This window comes from Anomaloglossus baeobatrachus, chromosome 4 (assembly GCF_048569485.1).
Source record: "Anomaloglossus baeobatrachus isolate aAnoBae1 chromosome 4, aAnoBae1.hap1, whole genome shotgun sequence".
In the NCBI taxonomy this organism is placed as follows: Eukaryota; Metazoa; Chordata; class Amphibia; order Anura; family Aromobatidae; genus Anomaloglossus; species Anomaloglossus baeobatrachus.
Genome location: NC_134356.1, coordinates 76,714,337 through 76,733,453, shown reverse-complemented (window position 1 = coordinate 76,733,453; position 19,117 = coordinate 76,714,337). Strand labels below are relative to the sequence as shown.

Here is a 19,117-nt window from a genome sequence, read left to right as displayed (position 1 = left end):
CCAAAAATTGCCATTTTATCATCTAAATAGAGATGGCAAAATCTGATGTCCAGGCAAAAAAATTACCATTTTATCATCTAATTAGAGATTGTAAAATCTATGGTCCAGCCAAAAATTGCCATTTCATCATTGAAATAGAAATTGCAAAATCTGTGGTGCAGGTAAAAAATTCCATTTCATCATTGAAATAGAGACTGAAAAATCTGTGATGTAGCCAAAAATTGTCATTTCATCATTTAATTAGAGATTGCAAATTCTGTGGTCCAGCCAAAAATTGACATTTCATCATCTAAATAGAGATTGTAAAATCAATAGTCAAGGCAAAAATTGCCATTTCATCATTTAGAGATTGAAAAATCTGTGGTTCAACCAAAAATTGCCATTTCATCATCTAAATAGAGATTGCTACTTCGTGGTCCAGGCACAAGTTGCAATTTTATCATCTAATTGAAAATAGCAAAATCTGTGGTTCAGTCATCAATTGCCATTTCATCATATAACTAGTCATTGCTAATTTAGTGACAGGTGACTGACAGGTGTGGGCATAGGGTTGTGAAACAGCTGCAGTCATGATAGAAGGAGGAGTAGGCGTGGTGTTCAAGGTGTACGAAAAGTTTGTGCTAATATTACTGAAAGCTTTACTGAACAAACAGTGTCTTGTCTTATCCAAAGACAACTGACAACTTGTGTTACTGGATGGGCTACTCCCTTCCATTTCTTTGGCAGCCACACAGCGGTATGACTTGTAGATGACGACCAGAAAGAGCAAGTGCTTCAGTGGATGGCAAGCATTGCATCAAGTGACCTCTTCTCCTCTTCCTCCACCTCAACATTACACACAGTACAGTCCTCAAAGGTGGCACCCCAATTACGCTTGTTTCCCTCCACATCACAACTCTCCAACCAGCCAACTGGCTTTGGGGAACCACAGATGGGCGAGTTTGCACAGCTTTTCACAAATTCTGTTCCATGGGTGTTAGAGGTCTGCTCCAAAGATTCACTGACTCAAGAGGAGGAGAGCATCTGCATCATTGTCCAAAATATTTTTCAGATGATCTGGGTGGTCGGACAAAGTAGGGTCCGAGCAAAATCCAGACTCTCATCATCACCAGAAGTTAACCCCATGTATGGAGGTGATGATGAGACTCAGATGCATAAAGCACAAGAGGCATACTGTATTGTGCTGTCAGGGTAGGAAGAGGAGGAGGATGACTGTTAGGGCAAGGAGTGGGACAACAGAGAGGATGACAATGAGGCTGTAGATCCCCCTTGGCTTGAACACAGAGGCACGCAGCTGAGTAGCTCAGCATAGGAGAAAGATATGGAGTTATGTTGCCACTTCCCACACAAATATATAGTTATACAACCATGCCAAGCACTGCATCCTCAGCTCCAACTCTGGCTGTGGCCAGCAGCGGTTGCGGGTCTACAGTTCGCATGAGCAGCAAGGGTAGCCTAGCCAGGGCCTTTTTTGAAACCGAAAAACATAACCCAACTTACGTTATCTGCCAACTTTAAAAAAAAATACTCAGTAGAGGCAGAAGTTCCAGTAATTAAACTAATAAATGTATGAACTGGCACATGTGCAACCAACATGTGTTATTCTGGGAATCTTCTATACAACAGCCAACGTCGTCATCATCTCAATACAAAGCCACGCATGTGCATGGCTTCGTACCCTTCAACATGAGGTTTTCCGATGCTGGGTATATGCAACCCAGCATCAGAGAGGTTCACTGCACATGATTGGAAGTTGTATGCATTTCCAGTTATGCGCATTATGCCCCTCTGAAGCCTAGATGCACACATCCGACATCAGAAAAGCTCAGTGCTGAGGGGTACAAAGTCATGTGCATGCAAGGCTTTGTATCGCACTGCCGATGACACTGGCTGTTGTAAAGCATGTTATCACAACTACAGGGGCATGATAATATGGTAAATGGGCTGACTAGTCGGGGGAACAAACGCTCTTGTGACTAGTCACAGGTCTAAGTAGCATCTCATAAACAGTTTTTAGAAATAGTTTTTCTAAAGATCTGTTTCTCAATGCTACCACATAAAGGAACTATTAGTCAGTGATTACAGATATGTGCACAGAACTACTCATGGTTCTGGGTGCACAGGGGTCTTAACAGGTTTCCTTTAAGTATTGTCTCAGTTGTTATACTAACTTATGTATAAAAACGTTTTTCCATTAATTATTCCATTCTTGATTGAAAGGGTTATATATAGTATTTGATACGTTTTATAAAACAAATGCAAGATAAGGACTTTTCTTTATGCTTTTAGCAGTAACTCGTAGCTTAGAAGGTTGTATAGTATTTCTTGCACTGATACATTGGTTACTGCCTAAAAATACAAAATGGAGTTTGTGGGTGTGGTACTATTGTTGTCCTGATGAGTAAATATGGAAAAAATCTAGAACTATCCCCAAATGTTTCAATGTTATCAAAGACCAGTTCCTTTACGGCAAAACTTGAGTATTCTGTTATGTATCTGGGCTTGTTAGAAACTTAAAAAATACTTGACCAATGCAGAAATTAAAAAAAATAACTGCTTAAAAGATTAAAACAAATGGATCAATTAAAAAATAATTATTAAGTATATTTTTAATGTGTTAATTAAATAAAAAGCTATAACTATATATTAAATAAAAAGCTATAATATTGGTGTCGCAGACTAAACAAAAACATATTGGGTCAAAGGTGACATTTAGAAAAATAAATAAATTAGTAAGCACATATTTCCTAACACTAGAATAATGATATGTGATTAAATCTAGCCAACTATATAAAATGGGCCAAACTTGGTTAGAAATAGTCCAGGTATACAACAATTGTGCTTTTGCTTTCTTTTTATTCTGTGTATTGTTAATGAAATTTGCTTAGTAACTGAATATCCATTACTTTTTGTTCTTTATAAACCACATATGATATCTCTACAGATATGGTATGGTCCTTGCAAAATGTCATTGCTATTTTTAAAAAATGTTGAATGATTAAAAGCTAAGATATTTAATAGTTATCGTTAAATAGTTGATTGCAAGTTTTATATAAGCTTATTCAATATCTCTGAAAATGGAAAAAACACCATGGAAAGTGACTTTTGTAAAATTAATTTTCTCACTTTTCATTGAATAAGGAGTAAGACTGTTAGCAATCTTGGCACTAATTAGTATTTGTTTTATTACTTTTCTAAAGCATTTGTTAAGGTTCCCAGTTGTTGCACAAGTGTGAATCTGTTTGAATGGATTTCTCTATTTTCTATGGGACACATGATTGTCAAGATGACTTTGAAAATTGAAAAAATATTCATATCCAAATTTTAATAATATTATAAGTGGTTTATATTCAATATGTGTGCTGAGACATAAATGCAACAACAAACTGCAACTCAGGAAAATGTTAGAACTGGCTAAATGGTCTTTTTTTTACATCTGAAGTTCAGAATTAATTAGCAAGCTTATATATTTTAGGAGAAAAGATGTTCATAGCATTTATACCTAAAAATGTATCACCATTAAAGGGCTTGTCAGGTCATAGCAATATTAAGTTCCATCAAAAGATATGCCATCAATAACAAATCGGCATCTCCAACATAAGCTGGACAGCTGGGTGAAGATTCTGTTTAATCTGTAGGTGGTATAGATAATTCATACAATCAGAGGATTTTTTTGGGACAGTTAAAATATGTATAACCAGTCCTTTTTGGTATATGTCCTAAGCCCTCTTCCCATTTGGAAATACAGGAAGGGAAGTGAGGCACTTCTGAAGTGGAAAGAGCTTCATATGCTTTTGAATCCCCTTTGCCAGAATCTTATTAACAGAGAAGTAATGTTCATTAGGAGATTTTAATGGATCTTGAGTTGATATTAGTCCACCAACAAAATGTCTGATCTGAAGATACTTAAAAAATCCCTTCTGTTAATAAGAAATGTATCTATTAAAGTTAAAAGGGTAAAACAATATATTAGATCTCATGATATTCATCACAATACCTTTAGATATCAATTCATGAATAGAATGAATAATAGAAAGAATTAATATGGTAATTTATTTTGTCTAGTGAGTAATAATGGGTAATGCAAATTTTTATTCATTTAGCAAAACCTGCCTACAAAGTAGGTGATTGGGGACTCAAAAAGCCTTTGAAAACCTTAGGTGCCATAAGGTGGCATAGTAATAGAGACATTTTAGGGTAGCCAGCTGAGTGTTGAATTCAACACATAATTTAGAAGTGTCATCATTCCACCAGTACCTCAGTTTGTCCAGCAAGGAAGCATAGTGGTACTTATGTATATCTGGGCATCCCAGGTACCACGTTCAATAGGAAGGAAAAGGTTTTTTTTTCTGGTACTCTTGCTTTTTGGTAATTGCAAATAAAACCCTATAGAAGTATTTGAAGTTTTTTAAGTTTTTTTCATACAGACAGAAAAATAGGAAGGTTGCGGAAATAATATAATATGGAAAGAAGCATAATTTTGACTATGGAAATATGACCTATCCAAGAGATAGGGAACTTGCTTTATTTCTGGACATCTTTAGAAATACTATGTGTGCAAAAAATTAACTATAAGCGTAAAACACTCAGATACTGTATTGCATCGTCTGCCCAGATAAATAGGAAGTCTTTTTAAAAAGAGTGTTGCATGGTGACAGAATTTCCAATATTCAAAATTACTAATTTAGTCATGTTCAAAATATAAAAACTAGCTTCATCAAATTTATTAATAATATGAAAAAATGTGGGCTAGCGAGTCATGACGGTTGGTAACGCACAGAACCACATCATCAGTAAATAAAGAAATATGATGCTCCATTTTCCCTATCCTAATCCCAGAATTTTTTGAAGAAAAGAGAATTCACTGAGCAAAGAACAAAAAAACATTCTTAGTCAACGTAGGGGTATAGATAATTAATTACAATTTGCCAAAGGCAAATAAAGACCCCTAAACTAAAAACTAATTTTGTACAATTAAAACATAACTTTTAATATCTAGCATTATAAATTCAAAAGCACAGCACACATTATTAACCCCTTCAGCGCCCAGGCACTTTCCGTTTTTCCGTGTTTCTTTTTTAGCTCCACTTCTTCCGAGAGCCGTAACTTTTTAGTTTTCCATCAATCTTACCATATAAGGACTTGTTTTGTTGAGGGACAAGTTGTACTTTTAAATGAAACCATAAGTTTTACCATATAGCGTCCTGCAAAACAGCAAAAAAATTCCAAGTGTGAAAAAACTGCAAAAAAAGTGTGATCTCACAATAGTTTTTGGGATATTTTATTCACCATGTTCACTATATGGTAAAACTGATGTGTTGTTGTGATGCCTGAGGTCAGTGCGAGTTTGTAGACACCAAACATGTATAGGTTTACTTGTAACTAAGGGGTTAAAAAAAATCACAAGCTTGTCCAATAAAAGTGGCGCATGTTTTGCGCCATTTTCCAAAACCCGTAGCGTTCTCATTTTTTGGATCTATTGCTCAATGATGGCTTATTTTTTGCAACTCGAGCTGGCGTTTTTAGCAATACCAAATTTGCGCAGATGCTATGCTTTGATCGCCTCTTATTGCATTTTGCGTAAAACTCGCAGTGACCAAAAATGTAATTTTGGCTTTTGGAATTTTTTTGCCACTACGCCATTTACCAATCAGATTGATTGATTTTATATTTTGATAGATCGGGCATTTCTGAACGCGGCGATACCAAATATCTGTATATTTTTTATTTTTATAACCCTTTAATTTTCAATGGGATGAAAGGGGGGGATTTGAACTCTGCCTTATCTGCTGATCACAGCTACACAGCTGTAAACAGCAGATATGCTCACTTTCTGCTTCACTCGGCTCCCGACTGAGTGAAACCGAAAGTGACTCATGTTACCTACAGGCGTCATCACATGACCCTGTGCTACCATGGCAACCACCGAAAGTCACGTGATCACGCACGTGACTTCCCATGGGGGCGGTAAGTGAAAATAATGGCCGCGCGGATATACATCTCGCTGCCAGACTTTGGCAGCGAGATGTAAGGGGTTAAAAGTTGCAGGTGGAAGCGATTCCTCTTGTAACTTGCAGGTGCACATGTCAGCTGTTAAAAAATGGATAGATCCGTCATGGGTCGTGAAGGGGTTAAAACCAAAAGTTCATCTCTGTTGAGATGTTTCTTGAACACAAAGAACATAAGATTTACATAGTTACATAGGTTGAAAAAAGACCTAGGTCGATCTAGTTCAACCATACTCCACCAATTATACATTTAATCACTAAATCATTTATAACGACAATGTTATGTGTATTGAAGAAATCATCCAGCCCTTTTTTGCAAGTTGATCTAGTATCTGCCATTGCTACCTCCCATTCCACAATCTGACTGGTCTAACTGTAAATAATCCTATCGTATTTCGCTGCCAGAATCGCCTTTCTTCCAGTCGCAGTGAGTGCCCCCTGCTCCTTAGTATTGTCTTTGAAAGGAATAAGTCATGTGCCAGTCCTTTGTATTCACCAGACATACTGCATATTTACATATATAAATGACATCTCCTCTGAGACGTCTTTTTTATAAGCTAAACAAATCCAACTTTTCCACCTTTCATCATATGGGAGGCCTCCATTCCTTGCAATAATCTAGTTGGCCACATTTGTTCTGACTCTAACTTCTGAATATCCTTTTTAAAATGTGGAGCAAAAAATTGAATCCCATATTCTTGATGTGGCCTTACAAGTGATTTATAGAGGTGTAACAATACGTTAGGATCCCATCTCTATTTTTATGCACCCTAAAATCTTGTTTGCTTTTGCAGCTGCTGCTTGACATTGAGTAAATTTGCTTGACATTGAGTTCATTTGCATAGCTTCTCTCCACAGCAATGTTTTCTTATATGGGGGATTTAAACCCTAAGCATTAATATATACCAATTTTAAGCATCATTGATAGACTCAAAATGTGTGCTGTAAATCATATGAGTAGAAAAATAAAAAATGTTTTAGAGCCAGCTTGATATACCTGTTAGCCTAAGCTCATAGCTGAGCATATACAGAAACATTAATAGTCAGTTCCATTACCTATCTTCTGATTTGTAAAAAAGATAGGTTGCCCTCTGTGGCAAAGCATCAACCTTAGGTGTTAAGCTGTCTTTTGCCAGGGAATATTGGCTATTTTTCTTGCAGGTGGTCTGGAATAGGTCTGTTTGGTTGGATGTCAGTTAATGAAGATATCAGGTTCCAGTCTTTGCAGCGTTCTACAGCTTCTTTTCTAAAAAGCACCATTTGTCTAGATCTGTCCTTATTTATCAGCAATTTAACTGGGAATCCACTTATATTGATTTTTATAATCCCTGAGGATTTTTGTGCTATTAGCAATTGCCCTTCTCTGGGCAAGCATAGCTGCTAAATCAGTAAACAGAGTGATATTACAGAAGTGGTCTGGAATAGAAGGACAGTTATGGGCTATTATCTATTATTTTCTCTTTTACATGAAAGAAATAAATTCTCACTATTACATCCCTAGGGGTTGCCAGAGGGAGATTTTTAGGTTTTAGCAGCTTATGAGCCCTGTCAATCACCAGATCTGATTGTGATGGTTCAGGCATAAGACTGGAGAAATAATCCACAGGGAAATCCTTGAGATCATCAGTTTTTACTGTCTCTGCAATGCCTCTCAGGTGAGTATTGTTGTGGCATGACCTGTCCTCAATGTTCGCAAGTTTAATGTTAATGGCATTAACTTCTTCCCCCGCTGTATTTATTGAGACCACACATCATAACTTTTTCCACATATGCTGTGCGTTCCCATAAATTGGAGATTTCCTTTTGAAAATCCTGAAATGCATATAATAAGTCTTTTTGGATAGAGGATTTTAGATTGGCTAATTAGATCCTCATTGTGGACTCTGTTATGGGTCATGTGGTAGTAACGTGCACATATTTTGCAACCTCAATGGTGTTCATTGAGGAGTTACCCCATGCCTGTGAAGTTGGCAGTAATAAATGTGTATTAACACCCGTAACATGGCCCTTCCCAATTTCTGGCAATACTGCAGTGAAGTTGAGTGCCGCTTCAAAAAAACATCCAGTAGGGGATGCATAGGATGGACTGCTGTCTGAGGAAGCTAGCATATATAGTGGGTCTGGAAGGCAGAAGAAGTTATTCAACTCTTTGGCAACGCTGGACTCTGCTGCATTCAGTACGGAGCTACCGCGCTGGGGTCTGACACACTATCTTGAGAGCTCTCAAATGCAGGGAAGAACTTGATAAGTTCCATATGTCTTTTTTTCTATTTACCTCTTCAAGATTTCAATTCCTTTATGCTTCTTGTAGTATTGTGCCTTTAGCAGTAAACGATAAGAAGTTAGGCTGTTTTTAGCTGGATTGAGCTGCTATAATAGCTGAGGAGCATCGGAGCAATTCAGCTACATGTCTGTCTCCATGTGCTGCTTGCAGATATAGAAGGAAGAAACCAGAATATGCCGCGCTGACACCAAACATCAAGTTTTTGATTATATTTTCTTGTATTCAGTCAGGTCTACGCGTTTCAAAGGATGCAGTCTCCTTCCTCAGGACAATTTTACAGAAAAATCAAGTCCACTGTTGATTTTTCTGTAAAATGTCCTAAGGAAGGAGGCTGCATCCTCCGAAATGCGTAGACCTGATTGAATAAAAGAAAATCTAATCAACAACTTGATGTTTGGTGTCAGCACGGCATATCCCGGTTTCTTCCTCCTATATCTGCAATACGTTTTTCCGGGGCTGCAGCAGATGCCATTTCATGCCTTTATAGGAGTTGTAACTGGTACAACTTCTATGGATGAGCACATCTACCTGTTAGCTTGCCATATCTTACCAGATAAGACCCTATCTGCGCTTTTTATCCACAGCAAATTTCTTTATCCATGTGCTGTTTGACATACCCTCCCCAGTTGCTGCTGCTAATTTTACGCGTAGAAGTTTTGCTGCAGTTGTGAGCAATGGTCATCAGTGACCCTTACACTTTGACTGGAGTTGAACTCAGCAATTCTGCTCAAAATGTTTACATCTGTCAAACACTAAAGAAAATAACAGCTGAGTATGGGAGCAATGAGTAACTTACCTAAACTGATTTGTTATTGATGAGCTTATCTGCGGATAGGTCATCAAATTCCTATGCTCAAAGAATTCTTTTACATATATAATGGAAGAGGATTTAGGAGGAATTATTGATAATAAACCAATAGGGTTGTTGCCATTTCAATCATACATGCCTGAGGTGTGAATTACGTCATTCAAACTCCAACCACTGGAGGTGCAACATTGCTGAACAGTAAGCCATGCAGGATATCTAACTCAGAAGTTACATACATGTACTATGCTATTTCCATGTTTTCCAATAATTTCCTGGAGCATTGTGAAAAGATTACAGCTCAGCCACTCTTAACTGGTTTTGAAGTTTACCCTCCAGTGGATTGGAGCATTGACATAGTTACTTCTATCTTAGCCATGCAAGGATGAGATGTACTTGTATCTGTCACTTCATGAGAACTTGCAGCAGAATATCCCCCTTCCATTTCAAAATTGTCACCCACCATTTCCAGATATACCTGTAAAAAGATCAGTTCGAGAGGAAATAGAAGGAAATTGTTCTGATCAGATATATCATAAAGTTTGTTAAACTTCACTACTAATAACGCATAACAAAAGGTTACTCTTAAAATATACCACTGAGGATATGATGCCATCTATTATCCCTAGATATTGTCATATATTAAAATACTTAAGTAAGCAGGGGTTTTTTTAACTTAATTAGGCACCGGTATTTAGAATATGCATTGTATAGATTGTAGCAGTTAGAAAAAATTATACTTCGTTGATCTGGAAAAACTCAAAGAAAAGTTACAATAGATGAATGGAAGATTTTAGCTATATCAAAATGCATTGAAGTAACTGTATTCACTGTGCAAAAGTGAAAAAAGGAGATGTAGTAAAACATTTGATCTTAATATATCAGATTTACTTAGACTGATTTAAAAGGAACTAATTATAGCAAAAATGAACAACCACCACGTCATAAAAACACTAGTTATAATTGCTTTGTTTATTTATTACTTTTATTTTGTTCTTTGTTATTATGTTATTGAAATTATCAATCATTTATATTATTATTGATTACAACCCAAAAAATGCAATTTGAGAAAATCCTATAAACTCTTAAAAATGATCTTGAGATAAAGAACAAAAAAATCTTATTTTTCATTCAATTTTTAATTCCATTTTTTTAAAAAATTGGATAGGTTCTTCAATTTCTGATTTAAAACAAAAGCTTTATGAAATAATTATAGTCTATCAATCAATTAATCATTATTCTTGTCGTAGAAAAACACTACTTTTCCCAATAAGAGAAACATACCAAAGTCCCTTTACTTTTTACAAATCATAGTTTTCTTCTAACTCATTTGCACTTCAGTATTGGAGCCTTCATCAACATTTTGGATGTTAACATTGTGATCCTCTTTTATATCAGATGCCGGTTAATGGCAATTTTTAACTATCATTTTCTTGTTTAACTAAGTAAATGTTAACAAACTTTACAGACCATTTCAAACAAATCTGATAAACAGGGATCAAGGTGAGACTGCTAAAAACTGTGGCTAAGGAATATCCAGAATTTAACTTTCAAATTATTATTATTTTTATCTGAATTTGTATTAAATTTATCGTTATTATATTAAATAAGCCTAATATAAATACTAGTTTTGTTGGATCCAGTAGAAAAATAAACAAAGCAATTGCAAGGTATAATAAAATGATTCATTCTTTGGTATATTTATAGTTTATGAAAGAAGTTTACTTAAATATATCATTTGACAAAATTGTATCATGCAAATCAAATCTAAAAATGTACATACATTACGGCTCAAATGTAAAAAGGTATATACAATATGCTGCTTAAACAAAAATATACATACCTTATATGCATCCTAAATATTGAGCAGTAGATGGCACTCTTCACCAACTAATAGCAGGAAGGAAAGAGGAAATGCATTTCTCCAATGTGAAATGAAATTCTTGCTGCAAGGATTCCGGCCATGACAGATGTCTTTTTTTCAAATTTCTTCGAGCTTCCATCAGCGTGAGTGGCTTTATTATTGAAGACACCATCACCTTCACTGATTTTAAGAAATGCTGAATCAGAGACTGGATTATCAAACAAGGAACAGGTTTGTCCAATTCTTTTTGTTACAAATATCGTGGGATGTAGTCCTGAGTCAGCTGCATTATATCATCCCTGAGGAATCCAAGCATGGCACCTTTGTCGGGAGAATTGCTCAGGATCTTGGACTGGATATAGGTGAGATTAATTCCAGAATGTTACATATTGTCTCTAGAGAAGGGAAAGAATATTTCCAGGTTAATCTGCAGAATGGAATCTTGTTTGTTAAAGAGACAATAGACAGAGAACTGCTGTGTGCAAATACACCCTTCTGTGTAATTCCTCTGCAGGTTATTGTAGATAAGCCTGTGCAGATGTATCGTGTAGATGTAGAAATAGAAGATATCAATGACAATAGTCCTGTATTCTCCTCTAGTGTGACTAATCTTGTCATATCAGAAGTAAAACATGCAGGATCTCGTTTCCAATTGAATATAGCATCTGATCCAGATCTTGGGACAAATTCTATCACGAACTATGAGCTCAGTGCAAGTGAATATTTTGCTTTGGATTTCCAAAAATATATTAATCAAATCAAGTCATTGGAGCTTGTGCTGAAAAGAAATTTAGACAGAGAGAAGCAGTCTGTGCACAATCTGTCCCTTACAGCTTATGATGGAGGAAAACCAAGGCTGAGTGGCACCACACATATTATTGTTACTGTGGAAGACTTTAATGATAATGCTCCTGTGTTTGATCAGCCATTTTACCAGTGCAGTGTTAATGAAGATGCTGTAGAAGGAACTTTAGTGTTTAAGCTGAATGCCACTGATCTGGATGTTGGGAAAAATGGAGAAATACTGTATGATTTTAGCCGTATGGTGTCAGGAGAGGCAAAGGAAGCATTCATCTTAGACAAATACACAGGAGAAATAAGAGTAAAAGGTAAACTGGATTTTGAAACTCTTAATATATATGAAATCCAAGTTGATGCTATTGACAATGGAGATTATCCACATGTTGGACACTGCAAAGTTCTAGTGACTGTCATAGATGTCAATGATAATCCTCCTGAGATGACAGTGACATCATTATCAGTTCCTGTTCCAGAAAATTCTCCTCAGGGGACAACAGTTGCTATCATCAGTGTCCATGATAAAGATTCAGGATCAAATGGAAAAGTGCATTGCTTCATTTCTGAGCCTTCACCATTTAAGGTAAATCCAGCTTTCACAGGTGATTTTTCATTGATTGTGACTGGACCTCTAGATCGAGAAGTGAAAGATGAATTTGATGTTACAATTATTGCAAAAGATGAAGGTTCTCCATCCCTGTCTATCTCCAAAACTCTGAAGATTGATATAAGTGATGCCAATGACAATGCTCCAAGATTTGTCCAGTCTGTAGACACAATATTAATTAAAGAGAACAACCCACCAGGGTCTCATATATATACAGCATCAGCCTCTGACCCAGACATTGGTCAGAATTCATTCATCACTTACTCAATTAGGGAACGTACTATTGATGGAATTCCTATTTCATCCTACATTTCCATTAATCCAGAGAATGGGAAGGTCTTTGCTTTAGTATCATTTGACCATGAACAGATTACATATTTCCAGTGTCACATAAAAGCCACTGATGCTGGTCTACGAGCCCTCAGCTCTAACCTTACTCTAAATATATTCATTGAGGACATTAATGATAATGCTCCCACATTCACCTCACTTCATTCTGAATTAACAATCAAAGCTTCAAAGTCAGCAGAACCTGGACACCTGATAACTAAAGTGAAGGCCGTAGATCTGGATTCTGGATACAATGCTTGGACATTTTACAAATTAAAGGATTTTGGAGGATCTGGAAAATCCCCATTTGTTATTGCACATCAAACTGGAGAAATCACTTTGAAACGGTCATTTACAGATTCAGATAATGATGAGTACAGATTGCATGTAGTAGCTCAGGATCATGGGGAACCGGTCATGATGTCAGAGGCACACATTTTCATATCTGTGGTGGAGTTTGGAGAAGAATTGAAGTTTGATAATCAAGAGACCAAGGGGAATGGAGATGAATTTTCTGATACAAATATTTACTTAGTTGTTGCAATCTGCGTCATATCAAGTATTTTTCTTATTACTCTGATTGTGTTCACTGTGTTAAAATGGCAAAAATACCGAGATGAGGTCAATGAACTAAAAGAAAATTACAGAATCTGCTCCAACACTGGAGGGAGCTGGATGTATTCCCAACACACTCAGTATAACATAAGTTCCAATTCAATCAGGCCTAAAAGTGACTTAATAGTTTTTACTCCAAATAACTCTCAGACCTTGGGGAATGAAGAGCAAGTCAATCCACAAGCGGTCATGTTAAACTCCTCTTATAAGGTAAGAACAATATTATAAAATATATGGTGTCCAATAATCCAAAGAAACTTTAGCTTCACAAACTTATGCTCTCCTTTATTTATATTTTTGCAATAACAAAATTGCCCAAGTATCAGTAATTAATTATCCAAGTGTTTCGGATGTCACATCACCCTTAGTCATTTTAGACTTTAGATGCTGCAACATCCGAAATGCGTGGATTAGTAACTAATAATACTTGGGTAATGCTGTTATTGGAAGAATTTTAATAAATAAAGGAGAGCACATATTTGTGAAGCTTGCGTTTCTTTGGATTATTGCACATGTTCTAGCTGGATCATCTCTGTACTCCAAACTGCTTCCTGGTGACACCAACATGAACTGGACTTTTTTCCTTTAAAATATTTTATGATTGCTTTTAAAGATCGCATATACTTTAGTATTGATCATAGTTCATAATATGTTTAAAGAAAAAGAAACATAAACAAAGGATAATGTATAGTACTGTTCCTAATCACTTATATCACTTAACACGTGCAAAATAGTTCACGATTAAATCTCCATTACTTTTGGAAGGAAACAGACTATGCTTGTTTTCTGTCAAAATACCAAAATGCTTGACAGAAACTTTGACAGCATTTCTCAAAATGTGAAAAGAGCCTAAAGCAAATTACAGTGCCTTACAAAGGTATTCACCCCCTTAAAAGCCATACACTGCATAGAGCTGGCCTTTATGGAAGAATAGCCAGAAAATAGCCTTTACTTACTGCCAAAAATTGGAAGGCTCATTTTAATTTTTCCAAAGACATGTGGGAGACTCCACATATTTATGAAGAAAATTGCTGTGGTTAGATGAGACCAAAACTGAATATTTCTTTAAATTTTTGGCCACCAAGGTAAACACTATGTCTGGCTGCACATCAACACAGCTCATCATTCCGAGAATACCATCTCCACAGTGAAACATGGTGGTGGCAGAATCATTCTGTGGGGATAATTTTCAGCAGCAGAGACAGGGAAAATGGTCTGAATTGAGGGGAAAACACATGGTGAAAAAAACAGGGATATTCTTGAGCAAATCCTGTTTCAATCTGTTAGTGCATTGAGACTGGGATGGAGGTTCACTTTCCAACAAGACAATGAGCCAAGGCTTATTGCTGAAGCAACATTACAGTGGTTTAAGGGGAAACGTGCAAATGTATTGGAGTGCCCTAGTCAAAGCCCAGACCTTAATCCAACTGAGAATCTGCAGTCAGACTTCAAGATTACTGTTCACCAGAAGAAACCATCAAACTTGGAGGAACTGGAGAAGTGTTGCCCTGAGGAATCAGTGGCAAGATTTGAAAATCTCATAGAAACTTATCCAAAGTTACTTACAGCTGTAATTGCTACAAAAAGATGCTTCAGAAAGTAGTTACTTTAGTGAGGTGAATAGTTATGTACACTAAAATTTTCAGTTATTTTGTCGCATTTGTGGTTTGCTTCACAATAAAAAGAAAACCAAATGTTCACAATTGTAGGCATGTTCTTTACATGAATTAAGGCAAACCCTCAAAACAACCTGGAAAATTCCAGCTTTTAATTTAGCAAAACAGAAAAAAAAGGAGATGACTACTTTAGCAAGGCACTGTAAATGAAATCATTAAAAAAGCAGTCAGGGCAACTGTCCTCTTGAAATATTAGTATAGATTATGACTTTTTGCATATAAACTGGTCTTTATGGCTTTACTTGGACACTCTATGGTCCATAGTACCTCTCCAAATAAATCTGGAAATACTACATTCTCCCCCAATATGCAAATATTGTTTTGGACAATACCTGTGTAGGTTTCCTGCTTTCCTGGTATTTCAATCACAGATAATTAGAAATATATTAGCAAGACTTGTATTGTGACTTTATCAACTGGGATGGGACATATTACACTGGCTGAATTAATGCCAAAATATTGTTTACTTAGCTTCGTAACCCTGTTTCAGAAACATAAAGGTAGCCATTTATGTAAGTCAGAGAAACATTCAGAAAAATTATTGCTTATATTTATTCTGACTCCTTAACTTAACTTAAAAATTGCTGGATCATAAGAAACCCAATGACTCATAATTGAAAAGTTTGGTTTCTGTGAAATTTAGGTTTTTAATAATAATAAAATTAGTACAGCATGTTTACTTTGCCATTAAAAAATGATGAAAAGCCAACAGAAATCAACTAATGGAAGCTTTATTGCATAAAATGTAAGTTATCTTAAATCGCTTTCTATAACTAAATTCTTAAGTAATAGTAGATGATGATAGTATCATGTTGAAGGGGCTGCCCTGCGGTAAATTAGAAGCCTTTTGTTTTCCAAAATGGTTTTTCATTGTTCCAACACATTTCAGTGCTTAACAGCGGCCTTTCTCGACGTGAAAAAAGAAACAAATAATATAATATTTGTTTGTTTAGTTTGAGAAAGGTGGCGGTTCAGCGTTGAAATGCGTTGGAACAATAAACCACCATTTTGGATCACAAAAGGTTTCTCATTTACAGCAGTGCAGACCATTCACCATGATATCATCCTCTTTTTCCCTTTCATCTGGAAGAAGTTTTTCTCCTTCAACCACGGGGCTGCAGCAGCATTTCCATGCAATTACAGGTGTTGTACCTTAAAACAGCAACACAAAGTGAGCATCTACTCTTTTCACTATATACACAAGACTAAACTTCTCTATGTGTGTGATTTTTTGTCTCCAAAACAGTTCTTACATTTTTAACCAAACTGCTTTCTAAAATAACACTAAAATGAAACTATAGTTGATTTACAGAATTTTTCTTCAAGGTTGCTATCTATTATCTTGTTGGTAAGATATGCTTCATAATATTGTACAAAGATCTTTTATCAGTAGAATAGATGGCTTTAAAGAGAGGTAAACATATTCTATTCAAATTTAATAATAAAAAAAAATCACAATTTTTAAAATACAGATTTTTTTGCCATTTTACTTTTGTGGTAAGTCAACAAAAATTATGGTTGTCTGGCCGTGATTTTGCTAAACTATCAAGGGCCATCAAGAGGTTAAATAAAAAAAAAAACACTTGTACTCAAGTTTCACCACTGTAGCCCCTCCCCTCCTCACCTTTCCCTGTTCCGTCATTTTCTTATAACCACTGCTCCTACTAAAATTCCAGGGTCTCCTCATGCTAGGCCACAACTTCCCAGTTTTTATGAGGAATGGGTAAGTCCAACCGCATGGAAGGTCCCATCGTAACGACACGAACCAGGCCATAAATCTGCTAGGAGGAGCTCAGGAAAAGTCCTATAAAAGAGTCACAAACTATCCTCTTAGACAATTAGAACATGCTCTTTGAAAGGTTCCTAGTTATGGAATGACCATTTTTTCTTGTTAGGGTAGCTTTCCTCCCAAACTGATCTGTATTTCTGTTCATACAATGGCTACTTGGTAAGAGCATCTGACAACATCAGTTCATCGGCATCCATTAATACAAAAACAGTGTTTCCTTGTGAATTATTTTACTTTTAGAGGAGGCATACTGGCTGGTCTGATCATATGACCCTCCATTGACATCTATTTATGGACAGAAGTGCTAGTCATTCTGTGAGGAAACATCACGAAAAGGAGAATATGGCCAATCTCTTTACCTAAGAATCCATCAAAGAACTTGTTCTGACCTGGGCCGGATTTCCATTAAGGCCAACTTAGGCCATGGCAAAGGCACAAAAGTCATAGGGGGCATATATACAAAAGAAATAAAAAGGCCATATCAAATGCTGTTTTTTAATTTACATACATAAAAATTAAATAAATTCAGCAGTACATTTATATATTTATATTGCTCATCTATACTGCTTGTCTTGTCTTACTCAGTCATAGACTCAGTCACAGGGGAAAGTGCTGTAGTTGCTCTTTATGGCTTTTTACATCACTGCACCCTCTGAAGACATCCTGTATCCTGGACGATAAGCGCTGTGGGAGAAGTGAGTGGAGCGCCAGCTCTCTGCTTCAATCTACACCACCCCTGTAGCTTCTAGCTGTGCAAGTAGACATCGTAGGAGGGCAGAGTTTGTAGCAGTGAGTGACACTAGCACCAGGGAGTGGGGGTAAAGAGTTATCTCCTTTGGCCCAGGGCCTAGAAATATGTAAATCCAGCTCTGGTTCTGACAGTTCAACAATACAGTTTTTAACTCTCCTTTATCTGCCCTGTTATGAGCTCTCAGCTGATTTATGACCAGAAACTACATCAAAGTTTAATGTGCACAGAAATAAGCAACCTGTAAAAACAAAATTGTATAAAGTTGTAATGAAACCCAGTTGCAAACATAATTTTTAGCAAAAAATACACAAGGACATACTGCTGTATTTGGTTATTACAATATGTCCCATAGATTAAGAATATAGCAGCAATGTCTGTTTGTCACAAACAGCCGGGGGAGTCACTCAGATATCCCACAGCTGTTCACTAATTAGTCACGAACACAACTACTCTGTATCGTCCCCCTTGTCGGCAGGCCACTTTTGGTACTGCAGGACAATGCATAAAATGAGGCTGCTGAGCTAATAATGCCAAATACTGGAGGTCTCGCAGCAAGGGTAAATGTATATATGACCGATTCACGCTAATGGAATATATATATACCTCGGTACCCTTAATGATAGCACTCCAATAATTCTATGCAATAATAATTACGCTGCCACCACCCAGACTTTCTACAGCTAGCTGGGGACCCGTTTCAGGTAGCAGAAGGTTTTTCGAATGGGTTTGGGTTTGCATATAGAACAGAAGGAAATGAACTATTCAATTTTATATATTTAAAATCGGCAGTGTTTGAAAAATATACAAGAATTTACAAGGGAACAGATCAAATACAGTATAGACAGTTACATAAAAATAAAAGGTATAAACGTGAAACTTACTAAACTCATGCCATAGATGTGACATCCGAATTTAGGGAGGGAGGGGCTCCAAGAGAAGAAGATGGTAGAAAGACAGCCAACATCCCCACTTACTGATGCCCTCTAGTACTGACTCCCCCCAGCAAGAAGCTAATCGCTCTTATGCCCTCAGGTAACCCCTCTCTCTCTGACCTCATTTTACAGTCTCTTGTGGGCTGTGCCAAGAGTGTCACAAAGTTCTTTAATTCTAGCTTTTAACATATCTTTGCCCCTGGGCCACACAGGTGAAAGATATTAGCGTCATATTTTATATCTCAATTTTATATTTACATAGATACCAAACACAACGCATCTAGCATGATTTTACTGGCCAATACTAATTTGTCATGATACCAGCGATCTCCCAATCAAGCTAAAAGGTGCGCTGGGTTCAGCGCTCCACAGGGATTCTGGCAGTATGTTTTTCATTTTTCTAGCATTAACGGGTCACTTAAAAAACTGTATTAGGAGTTTTCCCACCAACAGAACAAAGGATTGTCTTTTCTGTACATCTTTTGGCTGTAGCTCTACCATCACCCAAGTCATAAATTCCTAAACTTTCAGGCCGATCAGATAATCGTCATGACGATCTGTGGCTGATGGTGGGGAGGGGGAGTAAAGCTGGGTTTGCACACTGCAACATCTCAAACGACATCGCTGTAACGTCACCGGTTTTGTGACACAATAGCGA

General features: G+C 36.6%; 1 protein-coding gene across 8 annotated transcripts in view; it reads left to right on the top strand.

Moving 5' to 3' along the window:
* Positions 1-19,117, top strand: part of LOC142303212 (protocadherin alpha-C2-like) — a 465,288-nt gene that overhangs the window by 122,711 nt on the left and 323,460 nt on the right. The window contains exon 1 of one of the 8 annotated variants that reach the window (XM_075344419.1): positions 11,040-13,521. The exons of the other annotated variants lie outside the window; for them this stretch is intronic. Within the exon in view, the coding sequence (XP_075200534.1) occupies positions 11,155-13,521 (2,367 nt within the window). The 5' untranslated portion in view covers positions 11,040-11,154. Of the gene's footprint in view, positions 1-11,039; positions 13,522-19,117 lie in introns of those variants that run through there. 8 annotated transcript variants of the gene reach the window in all.